General features: G+C 34.2%; 1 protein-coding gene across 11 annotated transcripts in view; it reads left to right on the top strand.

Moving 5' to 3' along the window:
* Nucleotides 1-26,674, top strand: part of LOC129744001 (beta-1,3-glucosyltransferase-like) — a 136,166-nt gene that overhangs the window by 101,992 nt on the left and 7,500 nt on the right. For 10 of the 11 annotated variants that reach the window (XM_055736280.1, XM_055736285.1, XM_055736287.1 and 7 more), the window contains exons 3-8: nucleotides 1,717-1,832; nucleotides 2,048-2,281; nucleotides 6,264-6,593; nucleotides 22,293-22,506; nucleotides 22,579-22,741; nucleotides 23,163-23,577. In XM_055736280.1, the coding sequence (XP_055592255.1) occupies nucleotides 1,717-1,832; nucleotides 2,048-2,281; nucleotides 6,264-6,593; nucleotides 22,293-22,506; nucleotides 22,579-22,741; nucleotides 23,163-23,577 (1,472 nt within the window). The remainder of the gene's footprint in view (nucleotides 1-1,716; nucleotides 1,833-2,047; nucleotides 2,282-6,263; nucleotides 6,594-22,292; nucleotides 22,507-22,578; nucleotides 22,742-23,162; nucleotides 23,578-26,674) is intronic. The other variant, XM_055736291.1, reaches the window with a different exon arrangement.

Here is a 26,674-nt window from a genome sequence, read left to right as displayed (position 1 = left end):
TCAGTATCGCCAGAAGAAACATTTCACACAACATTCCCGGAACGAACACGAAAATTAAACTTCTCATATGGTTCAAGGCAACCTGAACCTGAATGTGCTGTGAAGTGATCCTGCAAAATTATAATAGAAAACTTTTTCTGGAAGGCGAGCCCGTTATTTGGAATCCCATTTTCTTCGTAATTTCCATCATTTAAATATGCCCCGATAACAAGGTCCGATTGTGCCTGTGACACACGTTATTCGTAGAATGGTACACTTAATCACAAACAAAATAGTTCGATTTTCACTTAAATATAAGGATTTTTCTCATCCGAAAATTTCGCAGCTACGATTAAACGCGTGTTGCACTTTCGACCAACGCCTACTCTTTCATAAACTGTAAGATAAACTGCTGTGTGGAAAATCGGTGTGCGTTATTATCGAAGACAATACCAAATTTGAATATAAAACGTTCCGGGTGACCAATATTACACTGTTCAAAATGGCCCAAGTATTGACAAGACGGAGACATAAATTTTCACCGGAAAATTCGGTAAAAATGCAATGGTTCGTGGCCAATGGCACAATGAATTGAATGTATTGAATCACTTTAAAAGAAGACAATAGTGAACATACCTAAGTGAAATAAAAATAAGATTTGCTTCTAAATTGTGATTATAAAATTGTGATAAATCGTGCTCAGACATGAAATGAAACACCATATTAAAACTTTTTTCAGAATTAACGTTATGGTTTCACTTGTTATCTATTTGAATTTTGATGAATTTATACATTTTTTCGCTTACGGTTATTTACTTTTGTTCCACTAAAATCTGGCGATAAGAAAAAAATGAATTAAACTGATATATTAACTTAGTTTTTCAGAATAAAAATTTCATGACAGTCTTGAAGGAATTAAAAAGGATCAGGAAATTATGATGAAAATTTTAAATGGTAACTAACTTTTGTCATTGAGTGTAGAAACATGCTGTATAAATTCCATACCTACAAGGTAAAATATCCGATTCACCACATTTTACGGTGTCAAATTCTGTTCTAATATTTAATGATTACGACTTTTCGAATGACGAAAAGCTGATCTATTGCGTGGGTCCAACTGCAATTCTTTTTCATACACACCCTAGCCCCAATTTCGCCAACGGCTGATTCGCTGTTCTGCATGGCAAAGCCACAGCTGAATGGAAACAGCCGTAAAGTTTGGGAAGGATTTGCACACTTGCACTATCCAGAGCAGCAACTTCTTTACACAGTGTAACCTGATTGAGCCACTGATTTAGTTTCGCCTTGCAATGGAGGAGGGCGCCCACCCTATTAAAGCCCTTAGCATTGCTTTCAAATGAACTGGAACAACGATTTCCCCCAAAATTTGGGGGATGGTAAGGAGCCAGAAAAATAAAATAAAAGCGATAGTAGGAACCAACTCCGGTGCCACAAACTACATATTTGCACCTGAACCTGAACTGGTCTCGGTCGACCTCGAAAACCATAAAGTAGAAAGATTGTCTTGTGTAGGGCTCGAGGAAAACTATACTTTCCGGATTAACTTTTAGCACTTTGTCGGCTAATGGACTGCTGTGGGGCAAGTGGGTTCTTTTGGAGGAATAAAATGGTTTGCCCTTAACTGCTGCCATCATGGAATAATCCCCATTGGAAGCGTTCGGTAATTGCTTATGTTGCTCATTGTGGTTTTTTCTCTCCTAACTCTACCGATTACAGATCCCCTGGAGATATCGTATCTGGTACTTAGTCAGCCGACTCTGTACCACTCCCAGCGTGCCAACAAGCTAAGGAGCAGCATCCTGAAACAGCAGTCTGACATTGCAAAAGTGAACGTAAGTAAACACCGGAGAATCATCGACATAAAGGACGCTAAGAATTCAAAAAGTTTTTTGGATTACATCAACAAACGAAAATCAAATATTATAATCGTAATAATGTATCCGCATCCAAATTTAAATTTTCCGATGCCTACACGTTCTCAACGAAATTCAATCAGCTATCAGAATCATTCTAGTAAGTTTCTTTCTCTAATCGAATCATGACCCAGGAACAGCAGAGCGCCATCACCACCGGAAGTCAACCTCCGAATGTGCACCTTTCGCATGAGCTGTTCGAGGACCACGAGGGCTCCTGGGCCATCACACCGATCCTGAGAAGGCTGCGGGCCAACATCCTCCGGACGACATCGGTTCAAACCCGCTGGCTCATCATCTGCGAGGAAAATAGCCACGTAAACGTTAGCCTATTAGTGCACCATTTGGCCAAAGAGGATTATCGTCAGGTGAGTTATCCATCCATCGTCGTCGTCGTCATTCCAGAAATGAGTTTTCCTCACGGCGGTCAACCTTACCAAAAAAAAAGAGGCCATGTTTATCCATCCTAGAGATGATCCCCTGAAAAAGCTGTACAGCCCCAATGAATGGAAAGGGAACTGGAATTTTCCTGAACTTGTTTGTTTTATACTCTAGTAATTGGGGTTTTCTGGAGCAGTTTCGCAAAACGGTATCACGTAGCTTTACCGGTGTGGTGATTTTGTTGATGGAAAGTGGCTTAACGCAAACATTGTTCGGAACAATCCATTCATCTATCTGGCCCGACTTTACTCCGGCCGGCTTTCGTGTCAAGAATGAAGGAAAAATATCGTTTCATTATCTGTTGGATGAAGATGATACAGTTTGATTAAATTTTCTAATATGAACCCACAGCTATTTCAGACGATTCTGAAAACTGAAAGTATGGGCCGTTGGAAAAAAAGTTAAAATCCCTCCCTTTTTTTTATTAATTTTTACTCGAATCGACTACAAAAAATCCAGCCTGAATTCACAAAAAATGAAACAATTTACAAAAATGACAAAAATGACAAAAATGACAAAAATGACAAAAATGACAAAAATGACAAAAATGACAAAAATGACAAAAATGACAAAAATGACAAAAATGACAAAAATGACAAAAATGACAAAAATGACAAAAATGACAAAAATGACAAAAATGACAAAAATGACAAAATTGACAAAATTGACAAAAATGACAAAAATGACAAAATTGACAAAAATGACAAAAATGACAAAAATGACAAAAATGACAAAAATGACAAAAATGACAAAAATGACAAAAATGACAAAAATGACAAAAATGACAAAAATGACAAAAATGACAAAAATGACAAAAATGACAAAAATGACAAAAATGACAAAAATGACAAAAATGACAAAAATGACAAAAATGACAAAAATGACAAAAATGACAAAAATGACAAAAATGACAAAAATGACAAAAATGACAAAAATGACAAAAATGACAAAAATGACAAAAATGACAAAAATGACAAAAATGACAAAAATGACAAAAATGACAAAAATGACAAAAATGACAAAAATGACAAAAATGACAAAAATGACAAAAATGACAAAAATGACAAAAATGACAAAAATGACAAAAATGACAAAAATGACAAAAATGACAAAAATGACAAAAATGACAAAAATGACAAAAATGACAAAAATGACAAAAATGACAAAAATGACAAAAATGACAAAAATGACAAAAATGACAAAAATGACAAAAATGACAAAAATGACAAAAATGACAAAAATGACAAAAATGACAAAAATGACAAAAATGACAAAAATGACAAAAATGACAAAAATGACAAAAATGACAAAAATGACAAAAATGACAAAAATGACAAAAATGACAAAAATGACAAAAATGACAAAAATGACAAAAATGACAAAAATGACAAAAATGACAAAAATGACAAAAATGACAAAAATGACAAAAATGACAAAAATGACAAAAATGACAAAAATGACAAAAATGACAAAAATGACAAAAATGACAAAAATGACAAAAATGACAAAAATGACAAAAATGACAAAAATGACAAAAATGACAAAAATGACAAAAATGACAAAAATGACAAAAATGACAAAAATGACAAAAATGACAAAAATGACAAAAATGACAAAAATGACAAAAATGACAAAAATGACAAAAATGACAAAAATGACAAAAATGACAAAAATGACAAAAATGACAAAAATGACAAAAATGACAAAAATGACAAAAATGACAAAAATGACAAAAATGACAAAAATGACAAAAATGACAAAAATGACAAAAATGACAAAAATGACAAAAATGACAAAAATGACAAAAATGACAAAAATGACAAAAATGACAAAAATGACAAAAATGACAAAAATGACAAAAATGACAAAAATGACAAAAATGACAAAAATGACAAAAATGACAAAAATGACAAAAATGACAAAAATGACAAAAATGACAAAATTGACAAAATTGACAAAAATGACAAAAATGACAAAAATGACAAAAATGACAAAAATGACAAAAATGACAAAATTGACAAAATTGACAAAAATGACAAAAATGACAAAAATGACAAAATTGACAAAAATGACAAAAATGGCAAAAATGACAAAAATGACAAAAATGACAAAAATGACAAAAATGACAAAAATGACAAAAATGACAAAAATGACAAAAATGACAAAAATGACAAAAATGACAAAAATGACAAAAATGACAAAAATGACAAAAATGACAAAATTGACAAAAATGACAAAAATGACAAAAATGACAAAAATGACAAAAATGACAAAAATGACAAAAATGACAAAAATGACAAAAATGACAAAAATGACAAAAATGACAAAAATGACAAAAATGACAAAAATGACAAAAATGACAAAAATGACAAAAATGACAAAAATGACAAAAATGACAAAAATGACAAAAATGACAAAAATGACAAAAATGACAAAAATGACAAAAATGACAAAAATGACAAAAATGACAAAAATGACAAAAATGACAAAAATAACAAAAATGACAAAAATGACAAAAATGACAAAAATGACAAAAATGACAAAAATGACAAAAATGACAAAAATGACAAAAATGACAAAAATGACAAAAATGACAAAAATGACAAAAATGACAAAAATGACAAAAATGACAAAAATGACAAAAATGACAAAAATGACAAAAATGACAAAAATGACAAAAATGACAAAAATGACAAAAATGACAAAAATGACAAAAATGACAAAAATGACAAAAATGACAAAAATGACAAAAATGACAAAAATGACAAAAATGACAAAAATGACAAAAATGACAAAAATGACAAAAATGACAAAAATGACAAAAATGACAAAAATGACAAAAATGACAAAAATGACAAAAATGACAAAAATGACAAAAATGACAAAAATGACAAAAATGACAAAAATGACAAAAATGACAAAAATGACAAAAATTACAAAAATTACAAAAATTACAAAAATGACAAAAATGACAAAAATGACAAAAATGACAAAAATGACAAAAATGACAAAAATGACAAAAATGACAAAAATGACAAAAATGACAAAAATGACAAAAATGACAAAAATGACAAAAATGACAAAAATGACAAAAATGACAAAAATGACAAAAATGACAAAAATGACAAAAATGACAAAAATGACAAAAATGACAAAAATGACAAAAATGACAAAAATGACAAAAATGACAAAAATGACAAAAATGACAAAAATGACAAAAATGACAAAAATGACAAAAATGACAAAAATGACAAAAATGACAAAAATGACAAAAATGACAAAAATGACAAAAATGACAAAAATGACAAAAATGACAAAAATGACAAAAATGACAAAAATGACAAAAATGACAAAAATGACAAAAATGACAAAAATGACAAAAATGACAAAAATGACAAAAATGACAAAAATGACAAAAATGACAAAAATGACAAAAATGACAAAAATGACAAAAATGACAAAAATGACAAAAATGACAAAAATGACAAAAATGACAAAAATGACAAAAATGACAAAAATGACAAAAATGACAAAAATGACAAAAATGACAAAAATGACAAAAATGACAAAAATGACAAAAATGACAAAAATGACAAAAATATCAAAAATTGCAAAAAAAGGCATAATTTTCAAAATGATAAAAAAATAAAAATATGTCAAAAAAATTCAACTTAAGTCACCAAAATTCTAGTTTATCTGTTTTTTATTAAAGAAAAAGAGAATGAGTTTGATTGAATTTCCAGCATGCATAAATAAAAAATGTTACCACTTTTTTTTAGATTTCAGATTTGTTATCATTTTAACAATCAACCTAATTGGTTCTGTATTTTTCTGAAAAGACCGCCATCAACCGCACAAATTTCTTTATTACCGCTGGACTAATGCTTGTACTTCTGCATTCTTTCGCAGGACCTCTTTCTCGGATATCCGCTGTACGACCGCGAGGCTACCATTATTCATCACTTTGCATTTTTCAAAAATCCATCAAGCTTCCTTTATCCGTATCTGCGGGCGGGAATCGCCCTTTCCATTCCGCTGGTGGATCACCTGTGCCGGCTTCTGTCGGCAGCCGGAACTAAGCTGACCGAATTCTTCATCGATGCTGGCCACGAGTTTGCCCTGCTGGTTTGGAATGGCGGCACCGGTCAGCCGCTATCTTCCCGGTCCTACTTTTGCGCCCATCGACGTCCCAGCCAGGGATGCGCCATCATGGTCGGAGCCGCCCTAATGGAACCAGGTGTAAGTTTTCTCACCTATTTATATCGTCCCGTTGAAAGTGATTGAAAAGTTAGAGCTTTCCATCTTAACGGGAAATATCAAGTCAATATGGAAAACTCACCACGAGTGCCGAACTAACAATGGCGAGGCTGATAGTATAATGGAAAAATTGGAAAAAAGCTACTGGAGGAATGAGGTAGATTTTATTTCAGCTTTGAACCCGGCTCATCGTTGCATAAACTTTTGCGGTTCAGTGATTTACCACCATAGCTAATCATGCGATAATAGTTACTAGCTTTTCCTTGATGTGTGCGTATTGGCCACGGTCACTAGAAAGGTTTTGTTGTTTGAGGAAAAAGGAATGTCTAATGGTTTTTTTTTCGATTAGACTAATTTTGACCCAACATTCGATACATGTTTCATCCTTTGACAATGAACGCCACAAAATACTTGTGTCAATAAATTTATTCCATTGGATTGAAAAAATATAAAGACCGTGAAAGATATTTTTCGAACCGCAAATCTCGACGTTTCATGCATTTCAAGTCATTTGACATCGAAATCCAAATTTAGATTTTCCCGATGTCCTTTGGTTCTTCCCTTGACGATTTGCAAGAGTTGAAACATCGAAAATTTGAGCGCTTTGAGGCACCTCCAAATTATGCTTAATTGTAGGTACTGAAATTTGGCACAGATTGATTTTCATAGTGATAGTTACTGATACAAATGTAAGATTAGTGAAAAGAGATGAGAGATGAGAGATGAGAGATGAGAGATGAGAGATGAGAGATGAGAGATGAGAAATGAGAGATGAGAGATGAGAGATGAGAAATGAGAGATGAGAGATGAGAGATGAGAGATGAGAGATGAGAGATGAGAGATGAGAGATGAGAGATGAGAGATGAGAGATGAGAGATGAGAGATGAGAGATGAGAGATGAGAGATGAGAGATGAGAGTTGAGAGTTGAGAGTTGAGAGATGAGAGATGAGAGTTGAGAGATGAGAGATGAGAGATGAGAGATGAGAGATGAGAGATGAGAGATGAGAGATGAGAGATGAGAAATGAGAGATGAGAGATGAGAGATGAGAGATGAGAGATGAGAGATGAGAGATGAGAGATGAGAGATGAGAGATGAGAGATGAGTGATGAGAGATGAGAGATGAGAGATGAGAGATGAGAGATGAGAGTTGAGAGTTGAGGGATGAGAGTTGAGAGTTGAGAGATGAGAGATGAGAGATGAGAGATGAGAGATGAGAGATGAGAGATGAGAGATGAGAGATGAGAGATGAGAGATGAGAGATGAGAGATGAGAGATGAGAGATGAGAGATGAGAGATGAGAGATGAGAGATGAGAGATGAGAGATGAGAGATGAGAGATGAGAGATGAGAGATGAGAGATGAGAGATGAGAGATGAGAGATGAGAGATGAGAGATGAGAGATGAGAGATGAGAGATGAGAGATGAGAGATGAGAGATGAGAGATGAGAGATGAGAGATGAGAGATGAGAGATGAGAGATGAGAGATGAGAGATGAGAGATGAGAGATGAGAGATGAGAGATGAGAGATGAGAGATGAGAGATGAGAGATGAGAGATGAGAGATGAGAGATGAGAGATGAGAGATGAGAGATGAGAGATGAGAGATGAGAGATGAGAGATGAGAGATGAGAGATGAGAGATGAGAGATGAGAGATGAGAGATGAGAGATGAGAGATGAGAGATGAGAGATGAGAGATGAGAGATGAGAGATGAGAGATGAGAGATGAGAGATGAGAGATGAGAGATGAGAGATGAGAGATGAGAAATGAGAGATGAGATATGAGAGATGAGAGATGAGAGATGAGAGATGAGAGATGAGAGATGAGAGATGAGAGATGAGAGATGAGAGATGAGAGATGAGAGATGAAAGATGAGAGATGAGAGATGAAAGATGAGAGATGATAGATGAGAGATGAGAGATGAGAGATGAGAGATGAGAGATGAGAAGAAGCGAAACGAGAAATGTGAAATGAAAAATGCGGAATAAGGAATAAGAAATGAGAAATGAGAAACGAGAGATACAGGATACGAGATCTTTAGGGAAGTCGATAGTGCTACGCTTAAAGCCCTGACAATTGGCCTGGATTATGCCGAACTGCCACGGTCCAAAGAGAAGCAAGAGACGTCTCCTTGAGAGCGTAGCAAAAAATGGAATCAGCCATGCACCTTATTTATACACATATCAAGAGATTGTACAGATAGAAGAAGAAACATCAAGTTTCTTAATGTAACTTCATTGTCCTCAAAATATTTTTAAATATTTTTTCAGGAATACATGAAAATTTCATAAATATTTCTACGGGAAAATTTTGTTGAGCACTGCCAAATATTCTCGATCACAAAAAAAACTTATCAAACAAAATATTTACACGTTTATTCAAACACTGTTTCACGTAAATTTCTTGGTTGACAGTCCCGGAAGCTATGAAAATGCTGCTTTTCAAGCCACAGGTACAGATGGCTTGCCAAACCAGATATTTCTTCGCGAACTTTGACAGTTTCATGTGCTTGAAAATATCTGCTACCTTTCCCCTTCCTTTTGCCGTATAAAACTCCTGTCCCGGAAGCTGCTTGTCGGCTTTGACGTAGGTTTCGTCGTCCATTACCACGCAGTCAAACTTCATCAGCATCGTCGTGTACAGCCTCCGGGATCGCGCTTTGGCCGTCGTATTTTGTTTATCATCGCGATTTGGAGTCACTACCTTCTTGTAAGTCGATAGTCCGGCTCGTTTTTTGGCTCGATGCACGGTTGAATACGATACACCCAGTTTATTTGCGGCATCTCGGAGAGAGAGGTTAGGGTTTCGCTTGAAACTACCGGCAACTCTCTTTGTCGTCTCAACGGCTTCCAGTTTTCGATTTCCCCCTATCCAGACTTCCTGGCTGTCGACAAACGTTCAACAAACACTTCAATTACATTTGTAACAGTTGATTTGGCACTTTTTAGCTGATTTGCCAGCTTTGCGTGCGAGTTAGGATTGGTCGATCTTGGATCGATCTTTGGAAGATCGATCTTTTCAACTCCGATTTTCAATTTTTTGGATCCATTCCTCGGCCAGGAAAAAATCGATGAAATCGGTTTATTTTCGATTCGATCTTTCGATCTTTTTTTTCTTATTTAGGGGAAATAAGAGATAAAGGCCACCTTAAGGATGATGCTTATTAAACCTTAGAAAACAGCTATAATATGTGAGTTACATCATTATTTCACTAAAAAAGTCTATTTCCTAACTAATCACTAATCACTAATCACTAATCGTACTTCCATAGCCAGAACTTATGTCTGAGTCCCAAAGAATAGTAAAAGTGTTTTATTATTCTTCTTGTCTTTCTTCACGTTTTCAATTATTTTAACATAAAAACATTAAAATAATCGAAAACATAAACTGGTTGGGCCTACTATGGAGCAGAGAACGCAGAGACATCTGGAACACAGGAACAGGAAGAAACGTGGACCACCAGTACCATACGTTTCAAAGGGGTAGTATCGTTGAAAGCATGCTAAGAAAAATGCTCCTTGATGAAGAAACCGTACCGTTAATGTCAATTAAATTCAACAATTACAGGGACCATTCTTCAGCGGCTGGAAATGATTTATTTTGTACACAGAAATCACAAAACCTGAACAGAAGCATTTTGACAAATTGGCTGAATTATAGAAAATGATTAGAATATTCTAAGATTTAAGTTTTCTAAGATGAACCGTTTTGGATTTCAGTGCACAATCATTTATGGTCATCGACCAAGGATAAAGCGCCTTTACTCGCTCTTGAAATTAAAAAGAGAATCGAAAAACATTAGTAGAACAGAAAACTAGAAAACCTTTCGAGGTCTGTTTAAAACTCGAAAGGTTTTTATTAATTACTTTAATGATTGAAATTGAATAATGAAATCACGTTTAAAGTTTTCCAACAACTATATTTTAGCTTTTTAACACATGAAAATTATAATCTATAATGTATTGCTTCGCTTATGTATATAAGATTATTTATTCATTTACAGAGGAAATGTAAGTTTCGGTATAACAAAATTTGTTTTTCAAGAATAATCTTTTTTTAAATTGTAAGTCTTGATTAATTTATAAAAAAAACCTTTTAAAAGACTTCACTGCACGAGTTAAAAAAAAAATTAGGATACTTATCTTTGCGCAGCAGGTCAGCGTTGCTTCCACAAGAGTGTTAAAAAACTGTGAAACACTTCATATGCATCTCGAGCACATGAAATCATGACGCCAGCTTTTCGGCGATTTTATAGCCAATTCTTCATTTTCCAGGAACTCAATTAGGCAACAACTCAAGAAATGTCATAGCAAGCCAGAAATCAGCAAAGTTTGCAACCGAAAAACATGCACGGGGAAATCACATTACATGCAGCAGGAACGACAAAATTTTACTCTCTTATGGCAACATGAATCAGCTTTGGAATTTTCACTAAATTATGTTCAATTTCATTTTAAAACGTGCACTCATGTTCTATTTATCAACTGCTTTTTTTTAACTTTTACACTGAAAAAGAACGCCAGCCAGCTACACTTCAGTTGTGACCTTTTAGTTTTTTCGATTCCTGGAAGTTCGAAGCGGAATTTCAAATCTGCCCTCATAAAAAACTTTAATTGGACTAGCACAGATCAAAACGAACTTTATATTTTTCAAAATGATTGAAAATATTTGCACTTTTAAACACCAAATCGCCATTCATTATTTCGTCAGAAGATTGAAAAACCAAAAAAGTCTATTTCCTAACTGGTTGAAACTTGAAGAAGGTAGATAAAAACGTTTAAAAATGTATTTTAGTTTTTTTTTTGTCCGAAATCTGAAAATCAGTCACTGTAGGGGCATAATATGAACCCCTCTAGGCCAGTATAAGCACATATCAATCGGGGGACGATGAGCGTTTTTTTTTTTCGTAGAATCTAGAACCGAATTTTATTCGATAAAGTCAACTGAATTACAGAGTTACAGCTTGACTAGTTTCCATCTGACGATTTATCAGGTATCAGAAAAGGGTTAGGCTTAAAAGCGGCACGTTATCCAAACAAACGGGAAAATTGTGCCTAGCCTTTTTTTTTGCAAATTTCATCATATACCTGAGAAATCCGAAAACCTATAAAAAGGATAAGAAAATAAATTCAATGTATTAAACATGGCATGTAGCCTATCCACATGGGAATTCTTGACAAAGTATGGCATAAAGCCTATCCACATAGGGATTTTTAAGCGTTAAAGCTCTTATGGGGTAGAGAGTGACAAAATGTTACTTTAGTTTAAATTCTTAGAATTAGATTCAATTATTACATGATAGGCATAGTACAGAAAAGTTATAAAGCGAACGAGAGACAGTTACATATAAGTTTGAAAGAATCTTAAGAATCATGAATTATTTGAGGAAATTTGATTTTACACTGATCAGAGAATGCTCCGACCTGGATGCTACAGTGAGCACTTATAAAAATAAAATTTTGATTTAAGTTGGCATTTAGCCTATCCACATAGGGATTTCAAGCATTTGCACTTCATAAAATTGCATTTGAAATGATTTTTTTTCTTTATAACTTTCTTACTTAAATTCAGACATACCAATGAAATGTAGTCAGTTAAAAAAAAGGGGAAATCACACACTAGGTGTAAGGAAAATATAGGTAGTACCTACTACCTCGGAATCATAGTTAAACCAAACAGGAGATTCATTATACAAAGTTTGTATTTTTTTTTTTACAGACCAGTTAGTGCTCTGGTCAGATAGCTACTATGAGTTTCTTTAAAGTGAAATTTAAAATGCAGCTTTGAAATGAATATGTAGGTGAATTTTGATACATAGCAATCCGATGTGACAGCAAGTCTTTTTTTATTACCTTGCGATGTATTTATAAACTGGACGTGGGAAGCGATTTAAAAGCCCTTTGGCTATCTGTACAGTAAAGTGTAGTTTTAAACATTATTTTTAATTTAAGCAATATTTTCGAAAGCACATGCAATTGCACGAAACTACTGCAGTAAATTCCAGAACCAGGACTGGCGTGTGATAACGAAACATCAGAAAATGAAATGAGAGGACAACTTTTTTTAAGCCATACATTTAACCATTCTGAAGCTAAAGTGAACTTGTCACATGTGTCAATACAAGATAAGTTACAAATATTTGGTGAAACAGGAATAACTGTCGACATGCGATATTAGTTTTGACTTCCAACTAGATACAACAATAAATTTGAAAGCTTTCCGGCTACCATAGCGAAAAAAAAAATTTTTTTTTTTTGAACATTTGTTACTTGAAAACGACATTTGTACGGCTTGCATGATTGAAATGCCAGTTTGGTTTTTTAAAATTAAATATCTATTTCTGAAAGGCCATTAACTTAGGCTTACCAGATAATTTCAGAAAAAAGCGGGACATTTCACGAAAAAAAGCGGGACACAGCCGTAAAATGCGGGACATTTGAGAAACTCTTAAAAAAAAACTTATTTCTCCTTAAAAATTAATAAAAATAGCTTAATTGTATAACCTAACATCATCCAAAGTTGCTCATAGAAGGTAATCTAAGGTTTTCAAGCGGATTGATTATGTTCAGTTTTTGCTTACACGACTTCCATTTTCCCTGGTTTTAGTCATAAGCACGTTTAATTTCCACGGTTCTCGTGAATTAACACGTTATTTGAGAGAAAACATTTCAAGTTCCACATGTAAACGGCGGATTTGATATTACTTATACAACCAATATGTAATAAAAAAAAAACATATTTCAAATTTGTTTTAAAAATTTGAAAACTCTAGAAAATTTCCATCATTGTATACATTGGAAAACTGAGTCTAAAATGGTGATGTACAATATAAAGCAGTATAATTTAGATTCTGGGAAAAATTAAGATCTTTAATCATCTGGAAGCAAATTTAACAATATTTTCTTCATAAAAAAGTTATTTACATTGCATTGAAAAAAACAGAAACAGAACATTAGAGTTATTCAGTATTGTCTTATATAAAATATGTAAAATGCTGCCTATTTTAGAAAAAAAAGTTATTGAAACGATGCATTCAAATTGGAGCTAAAATTTGATTGTTTTTAGAGTAAGTTAGTGAACATTGTAAAAGTTTTCCAAGAAAAGAAAAGCGGGACATTTTAAGGAAAAAGCGGGACATGTCCCGCTTTTGCGGGACGGATGGCAACCCTACATTAACTTCCACAAGAGGGTGTTATCAAACTGAAGATAGAAGGCACTGGACACTAGTGTTAAAACAAGGACAAATTTGAATAATTTATTTGATGTCACAAATATTACTGATGTAATTTATGTAGGTAGATCAAATTTTTATACATTTTCAACTTAGCCAATCTTAACAGATTGCCAAAAAAAATAAAGAAAATTCCATTAGGCTGTAAGCGATGTGAACATAAAAGAGATTTACATTTAAGAATCACATGTGTAGAGATTTTATTGAAAGAATTACCAAGAAAGCAAAGATATTTGTTAAATAATAGATCATTTTCCAAATTGGCAAAACAAGAAAATAAATATGGAAGAATACAGCTTGTGCAAATGCATGTTTGGCAATATGCACTATTGGCATATCCTCCCCGAGAGAAAATAGGTCAAAAAGTTCAAAAATATCAGCGAGAATTCAAAACCGTTTTAGATTCAAAAATTGGCTTACAAAATTCCGAACTGAAAACAATTCTGAAATCTGCATGTTATAGTTGACCTTCACCCATTTTCTCCCCCTCCCAGATACAACCTCATTGATTTCCTATAGACAGAAATATGAGATAAACGTATCTGGGAGGTACTGGATAAGTCGCCTCGTACGACATGGACCAGTATCCCAGTGGCAGTATTCTTTAAGCCGCTGCCACACAGCCAAATTGGTTGAAACTTGAAGAAGGTAGATAAAAACGTTTAAAAATGTATTTTAGTTTTTTTTTTGTCCGAAATCTGAAAATCAGTCACTGTAGGGGCATAATATGAACCCCTCTAGGCCAGTATAAGCACATATCAATCGGGGGACGATGAGCGTTTTTTTTTTTTCGTAGAATCTAGAACCGAATTTTATTCGATAAAGTCAACTGAATTACAGGGTTACAGCTTGACTAGTTTCCATCTGACGATTTAACTATTGGAAAAGTATCGGTGAGATAATCAGAAAACGCGAGTTCGATTCCTGGTCGAGGTGATTTTCTGTTTTCATTTAAAGCAGGGATGAGCAACCAGCGGCCCGCGGGCCGCATGTGGCCCGCGAGACCCTTTTATGCGGCCCGCGAAGCTTTTTTCAAATTTTCATGCTTTATCATTTTTCTGCAATGGATTGTTAGGAAAATTTACATGACTTAAATCAAATATGAACTTATCTGCATTTTACCAACAATCATTCAGATAGTTAACTTTTTTTTCTAGCATTTTAAGCATTTATTATGTTCTGTTCAAGGCATAAATACAAATTATTTATTGGCATAATATAATGTTGGAGTTTTTGTTATTCAGGATACATTTTTCCTTATTATTTAACTCCTACCACTTTGAAAAGCAAAATCTAATAAAGTGAGGAAGAGCAGCTAAAAATCGGAGGCTACACATAATCAAAGGAATTTCGAAGCCCGTTAGTGAAGTCATTTTTTTTTTCAAGCAAAAATAAAGTTGTATGATAATTTTTTTTAAAACTATTATATCCAATTCTATGAAAAGGCTTGCTCTTTCAGCATTCAAATACTTACAAAAAAATTAAACCAAAACCTTGTGAAGTATTTTTTATTTCTGTATATTGACGAAAATTACGAAAGATTATAAATAAAGCCTTAGTGAACGTTTTTCGATTTTTTATCAACTTGAATAAGCTGGCATCAAAGTTATCCCAATTGATCTGAATATGATCAAAAATTATAAAAATCTGAACTAGAATTAAGAATGTAGTTTTGAAGATAGTTGCTAAAAATATATGAAATTGAGCATTTTTATGTGATTTCGGCAACCCTACTCTCAATTTAAAAAACGGGGTGTTCACCATTTGAGGAAAAAAAATCTTTGCTTTGAGGACCTAAGCCACTTGGACAATTGTGAAAAAATCCCAGAAAGTCATCGGTTTAAACAAGAATGTTGTAAGAACGAATGTTCACCAAGAATAGGGGAGAGTGGGGTAACGTGGGCCATAGGGAAATGGGGGCCACTTCAAATATCTCAGCTGTGTGTTGAGATAAAAATCCCAATCCAACTGTCATCGTCGTCACTTTGCATAGGCATGTTTTTCTATATGTTGTTGACTTATGTACGTACCATATGCTTCTTTTATGAAACTAGCCTAGAAAAATGTACTTTCATAACTAAACCAGCACCCGCAAAATTGCATCCGTGCGAGACCTCAAGTACATAACAAAAATATGCTCATACGCTTATGATCTTGGTTTTGTCATGTTCTTTCACGTGGAAATGTTCATGTTCAGAACTTAAAATATGTTATTACTATTTGTAAAGTTTTCTTATACCAAATGAAGAATTATGAAAAATGTTTTGTCCATCTTTTCCAATTCGATAGTGACGAACAAAAATCTTATATAAGGAATTTTGCGAGTCATGTTTTAGGATCTATTCGATCATACACAACTCTCTTTTTATTTCCTCATCTGAAATCGCTTTAAAATAACTAAATGAATTTTGAAATTTCAGTTTTGGGTCAACTCATAAACTTTGCACGTTATCTAGTCAATTTGGATTTGGTGGCCCACGTTTCCCCACAGTTTTTCAAAATCTCAAAAAAAATACTTATTTTAAAACAGTCAAAACTCGGGAAATTTTGTATTTAAAAAATAACAAAAAATGCCTAATGATACCTCAAAAATGTAGAAAGCCTTTCCAATTATTTTTTTCATTTTATCTTTTCTAATGAAGAAGTTATGAAACAAAGAAAAAAAGTGGCCCATGATATCCCACTCTCCCCTACATTTAAAAAATTGAGGGAATTTACAAAATAAAAAAGAGTTAGTGATGTACTATATCGGATATTTGAAAAGTCGTGTTGAAATTTTGATGTAAAACACGTGAGTTGTGAAAAACGACGCGAACCTCTGCAAATTATTGAAAATTAAATTTTAAGTACGGCCCGCCGACAAGATTTCAAATTTAAATTGGCCCGTTGGTTCAAAAGGTTGCTCACCCCTGATTTAAAGCATTTATGATTCATGATTTTCAATTCATTTCAAAACGATTTAACAAATTATATCGAAAAGTTGTAGATTGTGTGCAGGAAGTGTTTGTGTAACAGCGATTTTCCAAAAAACTACTTTTTTTTTAAATAAATAAATAAATTTTATTTTTGAAATTTTTCTGCATACTTTGTTCGGGATCTCTCATACCTACATTAAAAATTTTTTAAAAAAATACCATGAACTAATTTCTTTTAATTTCTAGAATATTTCTTGTCAATACATTACATACTTAAAAATATCAAAGCGTTTCCGAGATATTTGGATTTTGATTAGAGTTGTTTCCAAACACTAATTCACCTTACATAAAAGCGCTTGAAATATTTTTCATTTAATATGTAGAAGGATTATACAACTTTAAAATTTTGTGTTTTTTTGCACATTTTTAATTGAAAGCATTTCCCACAAGTTACAAATGGAAAAGATCGATTAATCGAAGATCGATTTTCAAGCTCCGATTTTTTAGATAGATCGATCCTAGAACCGTTCATCTGAATCGATCTTGGAGATCGATCTTTTCCTGAAGGAGTTCAGGTTTTTTAAATGCAAAATTGAAAGAAATACGTCAAGTTGATATTTGACCGTATCACCCTTTACAGAAAGGTAGTGTTTCAGCTCAGTAAATATTGAGACGCTAGTCTGAAGTTATTACTTTCAAATTGCTGTTGAATGTGCAACTATCAATAAGAAGTTCTGTTCGACAGTTCTACAGTAGGGGAGAGTGGGGATACTTGATCCCCTTTTCTTATTTTCACCATATCTTTTTGGAAAAAATTAGCAACTCACCGTCTTTGACATTTTCTGACAGCTTGTAACTTCAAGTTTCCATGCTCCAAAAATAAGAACGATACTTAAATCCGTTGATGAACTAGAAGCATTTTCGTGGGAGTAAAAAAATTGCGATTTTTCTGAAGTTAGGGGAGACTTGATCCCCTGTTGAAGGAGACTTGATCTTTTATTCAGGAAGCCCTAATCCTTGTATAAAAATCAAACAAAACCCCAAGATAGAATGTTAATTTACTATTTTGGTCATGTTTGTTCTCATTTCACAATTTATAGCAGACATAAGAAGAAAATTCTATAACTTTGTCTCAACGCTAATAACATTGCATACTTAAAGGCGCTATTTTTTATAATTAAGAGAAAATTAATTATTTTTGGTCTTTTCTTCAGACAATTGTTTGATAAATATTAGTTTTTGGATAAATATTAGTAATTTCGTCATCAGCAATCATAACGATCAATTTAGAAGAAGAATATGCCGTTTGGCAGGGGGATCAATTGTACCCAACTCTAGGGGATCAATTGTACCCATAATAAACATTTTAGAAAACTTTTTCTGAAAAAAGTTGAGAGTTTTCCATTGCTTTGAAAATATGGCATTATGAAGTTCATTTTACGCTCGAACGAATGATACATTGGAACATATATTTTTTTCATAATTTTCCCATGTAAGGAACATTTTAAAGTGATGAAAAAAGATCTTCAAGTTACATTTTGTGAAATTTTTCAAACAAAGTTCAATTACTCAAACAATTATTTTGTTAAAATTTTTTAAACTACAAGCATTGTTATTTTGCTCATTTTGGCACATTTTTCTAAAACATTTGATCTTTGTAAGACATTCCAGTTTCGAGATATAGCTAAGGAATCAAGTATCCCCAGGGATCAAGTATCCTCATTCTCCCCTACTGTTGGAAAAATAAAATTGAAAACTTTGAATACTTTGTGAAGGTCCGGAAGCATATACATCTTAGTTCAGTTCAGCTGTTTCAGCTCTAATATTTTTCTCATATGTTGGGATTTCTAGCTCAATGGTTTCAAATAAAAATGTTTACCGCCTCCGTTTAACTCACACACATCGGCTCGACATGTTGGTTGTCCCAACTCCATTAATTAACATTCAAATTTTCCCCATTTTTAGTAAACAATACGTACGAATGCTGACTGTCACGGTCGCCATTGAGGAATAATTTTGAGCTAAGAATCATTCAGGAACTCATAATTTTCAAACTTTATAAATTCCAAGTCACTGCACAATGGGGAAAAAAGTGTACAAACCGCGAAGAAATTCAATATCTTTCGTGCTACATGACCCAAATCTATGAAAATATACTTTTCTTTTGTGAAAATTTACGGAGAATCGATTGGACAGAGTTTCAAACGCCGCACAAGCTTACGAACGGAGATATAGTGCCTTTTTAACCCCTTATTCCCCTATATTTTGTAAACATTCCAGAAAAACACTGATTCGAACCAGAGAATTTTGAATGAAAAAAGACTTACCGTGCGTTATTATTTCTGAGGAATCGAATGAAGGCTGTTCTGGCCTCCGCACGCTTCAGAAAATGGAGTTATGGCTGTTTTTACCCTCAATTCCCCTATATTTTTCAATTATTTCAGAAAAAAGCTTATTCGAACTTGAAAATTTTGAACCAAATGGGTTGTATTTTGTGTGATTTTTTCCGAGAAATCGAATGAATGCTGTTTGAGCCCCCGCACGCTTTGGAAAATGGAGTTATGGCTGTTTTACCCTAAATTCCCCTCAATTTTTCAAATTGTTATGAAAAAGCATGTTCGGACTTGAAAATTTTGAAACTTTTTTGACGTATCTTGTGTAATTTTTTCCGAGGAATCCAATAAAGGCTGTTTGAGCCACCGCACGCTTCGGAAAATGAAGTTATGGCTGTTTTTACCCTCAATTCCCCTACATTTTTCAATAATTTAAGAAAAAAGCATGTTCGGACTTGAAAAATTTGAACCAAATGGAATAAATCCTATGTGATTTTTTCCGAGGAATTCAACGAAGCCTATTTGAGCCACCGCACGGATTAGGAACAGGAGCTATGGCTGTTTTACCCTCAATTGCCCAACATTTTTGAAATAGCTCAGAAAAAGCATGTTGAGACCAGATAATTATGAACCAAAAGTAAAGTATTTTGTGGAGTTTTTCCCGAGGAATCGAATGAAGGCTGTTTGAGCCGCCGCACGCTTCGGAAAATTAAGTTATGGCTGTTTTACCTTCAATTCCCCTACATTTTCAAATTGTTAAGAAAACGCATGTTCGGACTTGAAAATTTTGAATCTTTTGGGACGTATCTTGCGTGATTTTTTCCGAGGAATTCAATGGAGCTTGTTTGAGCAACCGCATGCTTTGGAAAATGTAGTTTTGGCTGTTTTTACCCTCAATTCCCCTACAGTTTTCAATGGTTTAAGAAAAAATCATGTTCGGACTTTAAAATTTTGAACCAAATGGGTTGTATCTTATGTAATTTTTTCCAAGGAATCCAACGAAGCCAATTTGAGCCACCGCACGGATTGGAAACAGAAGTTATGGCTGTTTTACCCTCAATTTCCCTACATTTTCAAATAGCTCAGAAAAAGCAGGTTCGGACTTGAAAATTTTGAACCAAATGGAACGTATCATGTGTGATTTTTTTCGGGGAATGCAACGAAGCCTATTTGACACATCGCACACATCGGAAACAGGAGTTATGGCTGTTTTACCCTCAATTCCCTTTCATTTTTTCAAAAAGTTCAGAAAAACCATGATCGGACTTGAAAATTTTGAGCTAAACGAGACTTATCTTATGCAATTTTTTCCGAGGAATCCAATGGGGCCTGTTTGAGCCACCGCACGCTTTGAAATAGTGAGTTATGGCTGTTTTTACCCTCAATTCCCCTACATTTTTCTGAAATCATTGAAAAATGTAGGAGAATCGAGGGTAAAAACAGCCATAACTCACTATATTAAAGCGTGCGGTGGCTCAAACAGGCTTCATTGGATTCCTTGAAAAAAAATGCATAAGATAAGTCTCGTTTAGCTCAAAATTTTCAAGTCCGATCATGGTTTTTCTGAACTTTTTGAAAAAATGAAAGGGAATTGAGGGTAAAACAGCCATAACTCCTGTTTCCGATGTGTGCGGTGTGTCAAATAGGCTTCGTTGCATTCCCCGAAAAAAATCACACATGATACGTTCCATTTGGTTCAAAATTTTCGAGTCCGAACATGCTTTTACTGAGCAATTTGAAAAATGTAGGGAAATTGAGGGTAAAACAGCCATAACTTCTGTTTCCAATCCGTGCGGTGGCTCAAATAGGCTTCGATGGATTCCTTGGAAAAAATTACATAAGATACAACCCATTTGGTTCAAAATTTTAAAGTCCGAACATGATTTTTTCTTAAACCATTGAAAACTGTAGGGGAATTGAGGGTAAAAACAGCCATAACTCCATTTTCCAAAGCGTGCGGGGGCTCAAACAGGCTCCATTGGATTCCTCGGAAAAAATCACGCAAGATACGTCCCAAACAATTCAAAATTTTCTAGTCCGAACATGCGTTTTCTTAACAATTTGAAAATGTAGGGGAATTGAAGGTAAAACAGCCATAACTTAATTTTCCGAAGCGTGCGGCGGCTCAAACAGCCTTCATTCGATTCCTCGGGAAAAACTCCACCAAATACTTTACTTTTGGTTCAAAATTATCTGGTCTCAACATGCTTTTTCTGAGCTATTTCAAAAATGTTGGGCAATGGAGGGTAAAACAGCCATAACTCCTGTTCCTAATCCGTGCGGTGGCTCAAATAGGCTTCGTTGGACTCCTCGGAAAAAATCACATAGGATTTATTCCATTTGGGTCAAATTTTTCAAGTCCGAACATGCTTTTTTCTTAAATTATTGAAAAATGTAGGGGAATTGAGGGTAAAAACAGCCATAACTTCATTTTCCGAAGCGTGCGGTGGCTCAAACAGCCTTTATTGGATTCCTCGGAAAAAATTACACAAGATACGTCCCAAAAGATTCAAAATTTTCAAGTCCGAACATGCTTTTTCTTAACAATTTGAAAAATTGAGGGAAATTTAGGGTAAAACAGCCATAACTCCATTTTCCAAAGCGTGCGGGGGCTCAAACAGCATTCATTCGATTTCTCGGAAAAAATCACACAAAATACAACCCATTTGGTTCAAAATTTTCAAGTTCGAATAAGCTTTTTTCTGAAATAATTGAAAAATATAGGGGAATTGAGGGTAAAAACAGCCATAACTCCATTTTCTGAAGCGTGCGGAGGCCAGAACAGCCTTCATTCGATTCCTCAGAAATAATAACGCACGGTAAGTCTTTTTTCATTCAAAATTCTCTGGTTCGAATCAGTGTTTTTCTGGAATGTTTACAAAATATAGGGGAATAAGGGGTTAAAAAGGCACTATATCTCCTTTCGTAAGCTTGTGCGGCGTTTGAAACTCTGTCCAATCGATTCTCCGTAAATTTTCACAAAAGGAAAGTATATTTTCATAGATTTTGGCCATGTAGCACGAAAGATATTGAATTTCTTCGCGGTTTGTACACTTTTTTCCCCATTGTGCACTGTATTCTTCCCATATTCGTTCTTAAGATGAAAGCTGCTTCAAAAAAATAGTCACTGAATTCTTAATTATTATTAATTCACAGAGAATACTAAATAAAAGATCTTTTTACTTACTTTCTCGTCAATTTAGCGACCAACGAAGGAAGAATTCGAAACTGCGAGTAGCTGTAGCATCGGTCCCAGGACAAAATCAAAAAGTAACAGATCGATCCGTCCCTTTGGTCAGGATAACATAATATTCGCTGTTAAAACCTGCGAAAAGTTTCACGAGGACCGGGTACTGGTACTTTTGAACACCTGGGCCAAATACGTTCAGCACCTCCGACTGTACAGCGATATTAGTGGTACGTTTACTGTCTTAATATGAATTGAATTGATTTTTTAAATGTCTCAATTATCGTTACATTTATTCACAGATGTCAGCATTCCGACTGTGGGGATTCCAATACCGAACACAAGTGCTGGACACTGTGCGAAAACATTGGAAATCCTTCGGCTCATTGGAGAGGAAATTTCACAGAACGCCAGCTTGTCAGACGTCAAATGGATCATGCTGGTGGATGACGATACAATTTTGAGGTGCGAATATTAAGGATTAATCTTTGGTAGATAAATGTAAAAAATCAACAGAAATAATTTTGGCGGAAAAAAGCAGCTGATATTCGTGAAATTCTTACTGATAATTCTACAGATGGAAACAATTCAGGATAATCACTTCTGATCGCATTCCTTCAACCTTCAACTCCTAACAGAATATTCATTGAGCATTAACTTACACTTTCACTGAATGACTAATTCACACTCAATTCAAGCCTCAGGATAAGCCCTATAAATTATGTTATTACCTTTCATATGATGAATTGCTCCAAGAAACGCACGTTTTCGTCTGCTTGCCAATTGAGACGGTCTACCTTACCTCGAATTTCGAATGCAGCACCACAAACTGCCTAATAAAACGGTCAATTTTATTTCTTTCATCCTTCCCCACCTATTCTTGCAGTCCTTCGGCTTTGCTTCGATACCTGGGCAACTTTAACCCCAATCAGGATCTATACATCGGCGAACGGTACGGTTACCATTTGGTCTCTAGGGAGGACTATTTGGACCCGGACTACGAAAGCGGTCGACACCAACATCATCATCATCATCAGGGCTACAACTACATCACCGGTGGTGGCGGAATAATCATTAGTGTGAAAATACTTGACGCATTGCTGCGGTGGTGCGAATGTCCTTCCGCATCCTCACCGGACGACATGATCCTGGCGGCTTGTCTATTCCAGCTGGGTGTTCGGCCGATTCATTCGCCACTGTTCCATCAGGCCCGGCCCTCCGATTACGCACCGGAAGTTCTGGCGGCAGACCGGCCGGCCATCGTCTCCTTCCACAAGCACTGGCAGATCGATCCCTATCAGGTGCGTTAAATGGGGGATGGGCGATATTCATTTCAATCATCGTTGATTCCATTTTTCGTTCAATGAGATAACTAGATAAAAATTTAAAAACTAATATAAACCCAGGAAATGAATATGGAGATTTAATACTTAAATAATACTCAATCCAACTGTTTTTAAAGTTGTCTTTATTAGCCTTTTGATAATTCATCATAAGACCATTTTTTAATGGAACTATCAAAAGTAAGGAATTGGGTTGTAAGAGCATTAGTAGACATTTTCTACATTTTACAATATTTAATCAAAAAATTATTAAAAACTTCGTTGATATCTACTGCGTACCACCAGTAAATTTCGACATTTGACTGAAAACAAATTGTCGCCAGCAAATTAAACCGAAACGAATATCGCCTTTTTCGCCTCTCCCTTCGATATTTCTATTAACCTTAAGGGGGGGGGGGGGGGGGGGGGGCAGGGTCTAACACTTTCAAAAAATCGATTTTTTTATTTTTTTATTTTCTTATTGTAAAACATTTCAAGAATGTTGTGTCAAATTTTCAAGTCAATTGAAGCAAAACTGTAGAAATTATAGGCCTTTATCTCCTCCTATCTAATACTGCAAGAAAGCAAGAGCAGAAACTTCAAACGCGTTTTTCTCGAAAGCACATTTTTAAAGTCCGTGGACATCGTCATTTGAAAACTACTTATCCGATTCTTTTCAAATTTGGAACATATTTTCTACATATAAAATACCAGACCCCAACGTTTTTATTTTTTTGTTTTTTTACTTTGGGGAGATTTTACAGATAAAAAATGGCGGATTTTTTCGTGAAAAATCGTAGTTTTTACTTCAAACAGCCCCAAAAATTTCATCAAAATTTTTTAAAGTTAAATAAAAACGTTGGGGTCCAGAAAAACATCTATTCAAAATATTTTGCTCTGATTTTTTTACTTCAGATGATTCTGTGCTGAGATACAGTGTCCACCGCAAATCCTGTTTTCTAAAAGGCATCCTCGAAAGTGCTCCGTCACCGGCTCATTTTTCAATATTTTTCGACGAAAAAATTACTAAATGTTAACAATGCTTTGTATAATGCAAAAAATTTGAATAAATTTTTTTGAACTATAGCTCTAGAAAAAAATCGTGAAAATGGTGTTTTTTTTTACCCGTTAGACCCTACCCCCCCTTAAGGCAGGAATAAATAAAGTTCAACAAATTGTATGAAAACTCGATAAGTTATTAGAATATTCAAATACTTTAAAAAGCTAATAAAAAAAATGTGGAAGATTCTTTCTACCATTCGTAATCGTGATATTTTCAAGTTTTAAACTTATATAACTCGGTTTTTTTTATTCAATTCAATGAACATTGTACGCGTTGCATTGTATGCATTTTTTACAAACAAGTTTTTGTCCATTTCATTCAAATTTATTAGTTTTTAGAATTTAGAATAGGACTTCCACCAGGCCGAACTAAGCGCCATGAGAAAATTTTGAAACAACAAAAATTTAATCGCGTTTAATTAATATTGTAAATCGGAAAATCGAATATGATTGACTTCATATTATGAAATCCTTAGAATATAAACTACCGATTCTGCTTCATAAACATCACAGATTTTGTCTTTAAAAGATAATATTCGCGCATAAAGATAAACTGTCTAAAAAAATGCTCATGGCGTTCAGTTCGGTCTGGTCGAATCCCGAACATATATAAAAATTAATGCTTGTCTGTCTGTCTGTTTCGTAGGGGAGAATGAGGATACTTGATTCCTGGGGATACTTGATTCTTTTCCTATATCTCGAAACAGGAATGTCTTACAAATATCTAATTTTCTAGAGAAATGTGCCAAATAGAACAAAACAACAACGCTGTTATCTCAACAAATTTTTAAAAAAATAATTTTCGAGTTATTGAACTTTGTTTGTTCACAAAATGTGATTTGAAGATCTTTTTTTATCACTTTAAAATGTTTCTCACATGAAAAAATTCTAATGAAAATATTTATACCAATATGTCAATCGTTAGAGTATAACATGAACTTCAAAATGCCATACTAAAGCTTTCAATTTTTTAGGAAGATGTTTTCCTAAATGTATGTTATGGGTAAAACAGATCCCTAGAGACCAAAAAGATGTATTTTTCATTTGAATGGATCGTGATCATTGGTTACTATGAAACCTTAGTTATCTGACCAATAACTAAAGTTTATCGAGAAAATATCTGTTAAAAAGGGCTTAAAATACTGTATTTATCTAAAAACTAGAAAATTGCGCCTTGAAGTATGCAATGACTGTAGGGTAGAAGACAAACTCTTATGATCCTCTTTGATTGATACTTACAAACTGCGAAATGAGAACTAATATGGCAAGAACTAGTCAACGGACCTTTTATCTTCGGATTATATTAGATTTTTGCCTAGGTTCAGGGCACCCTGAATAAGGGATCAAGTCTCTTTTAGTAAAGGATCAAGTCTTCTGTAAATAAAAAAATATCACAATTTTTTTAGTCTTACGAACATGCTTCTAGCACATCTACGAGTTTTTATATCGTTCTAACTTTTGGAGTAAATTAACCTCGTAAATGCAAAAGACGGCGAGTTGCTAAATTTTCCAAAAAAGATATGATAAAAATAAGAAAAGGTCAAGATCAAGTATCCCCATCCTCCCCTTTAGACTTGCAAACTACTGAACCCAGCAATGTGGCGTTTGGTACCTATATGGAAGTTTTTGAGGTCGGAAATGGTTTTCATAAAACTTTTAAACCACTCCGACTTAAAATAGAGGCGGATCCCATACAAAATGAACATGAAAAGTGGCTCAACAAATTTTAAATCATGAGATGATTTAGAGTGTCGTCAGACAAATTTTTACATATTGAGATTATGAATTGTAGTGAAATTGTTGAAAAGGAGGGAGGTCTCATATAAAAAACTACAAAAATCGAACAATTTTCAAACTATTTTGATTAGTTTTAAAGTAATAAGATGATTTAAAGCATTACACAAAACGATTCATACAAAAAAAATGATCCCAGCCGTTTGAAGTCGCTTTGAGGACCGGAATTGATTTCAATGATACTTTTAAAACCCTCCGATTTATGGGAGGAGGGCTCTCA

Source organism: Uranotaenia lowii, chromosome 2 (assembly GCF_029784155.1).
Source record: "Uranotaenia lowii strain MFRU-FL chromosome 2, ASM2978415v1, whole genome shotgun sequence".
NCBI lineage: Eukaryota > Metazoa > Arthropoda > Insecta > Diptera > Culicidae > Uranotaenia > Uranotaenia lowii.
This window is presented reverse-complemented; position numbering and strand designations above follow the sequence as displayed.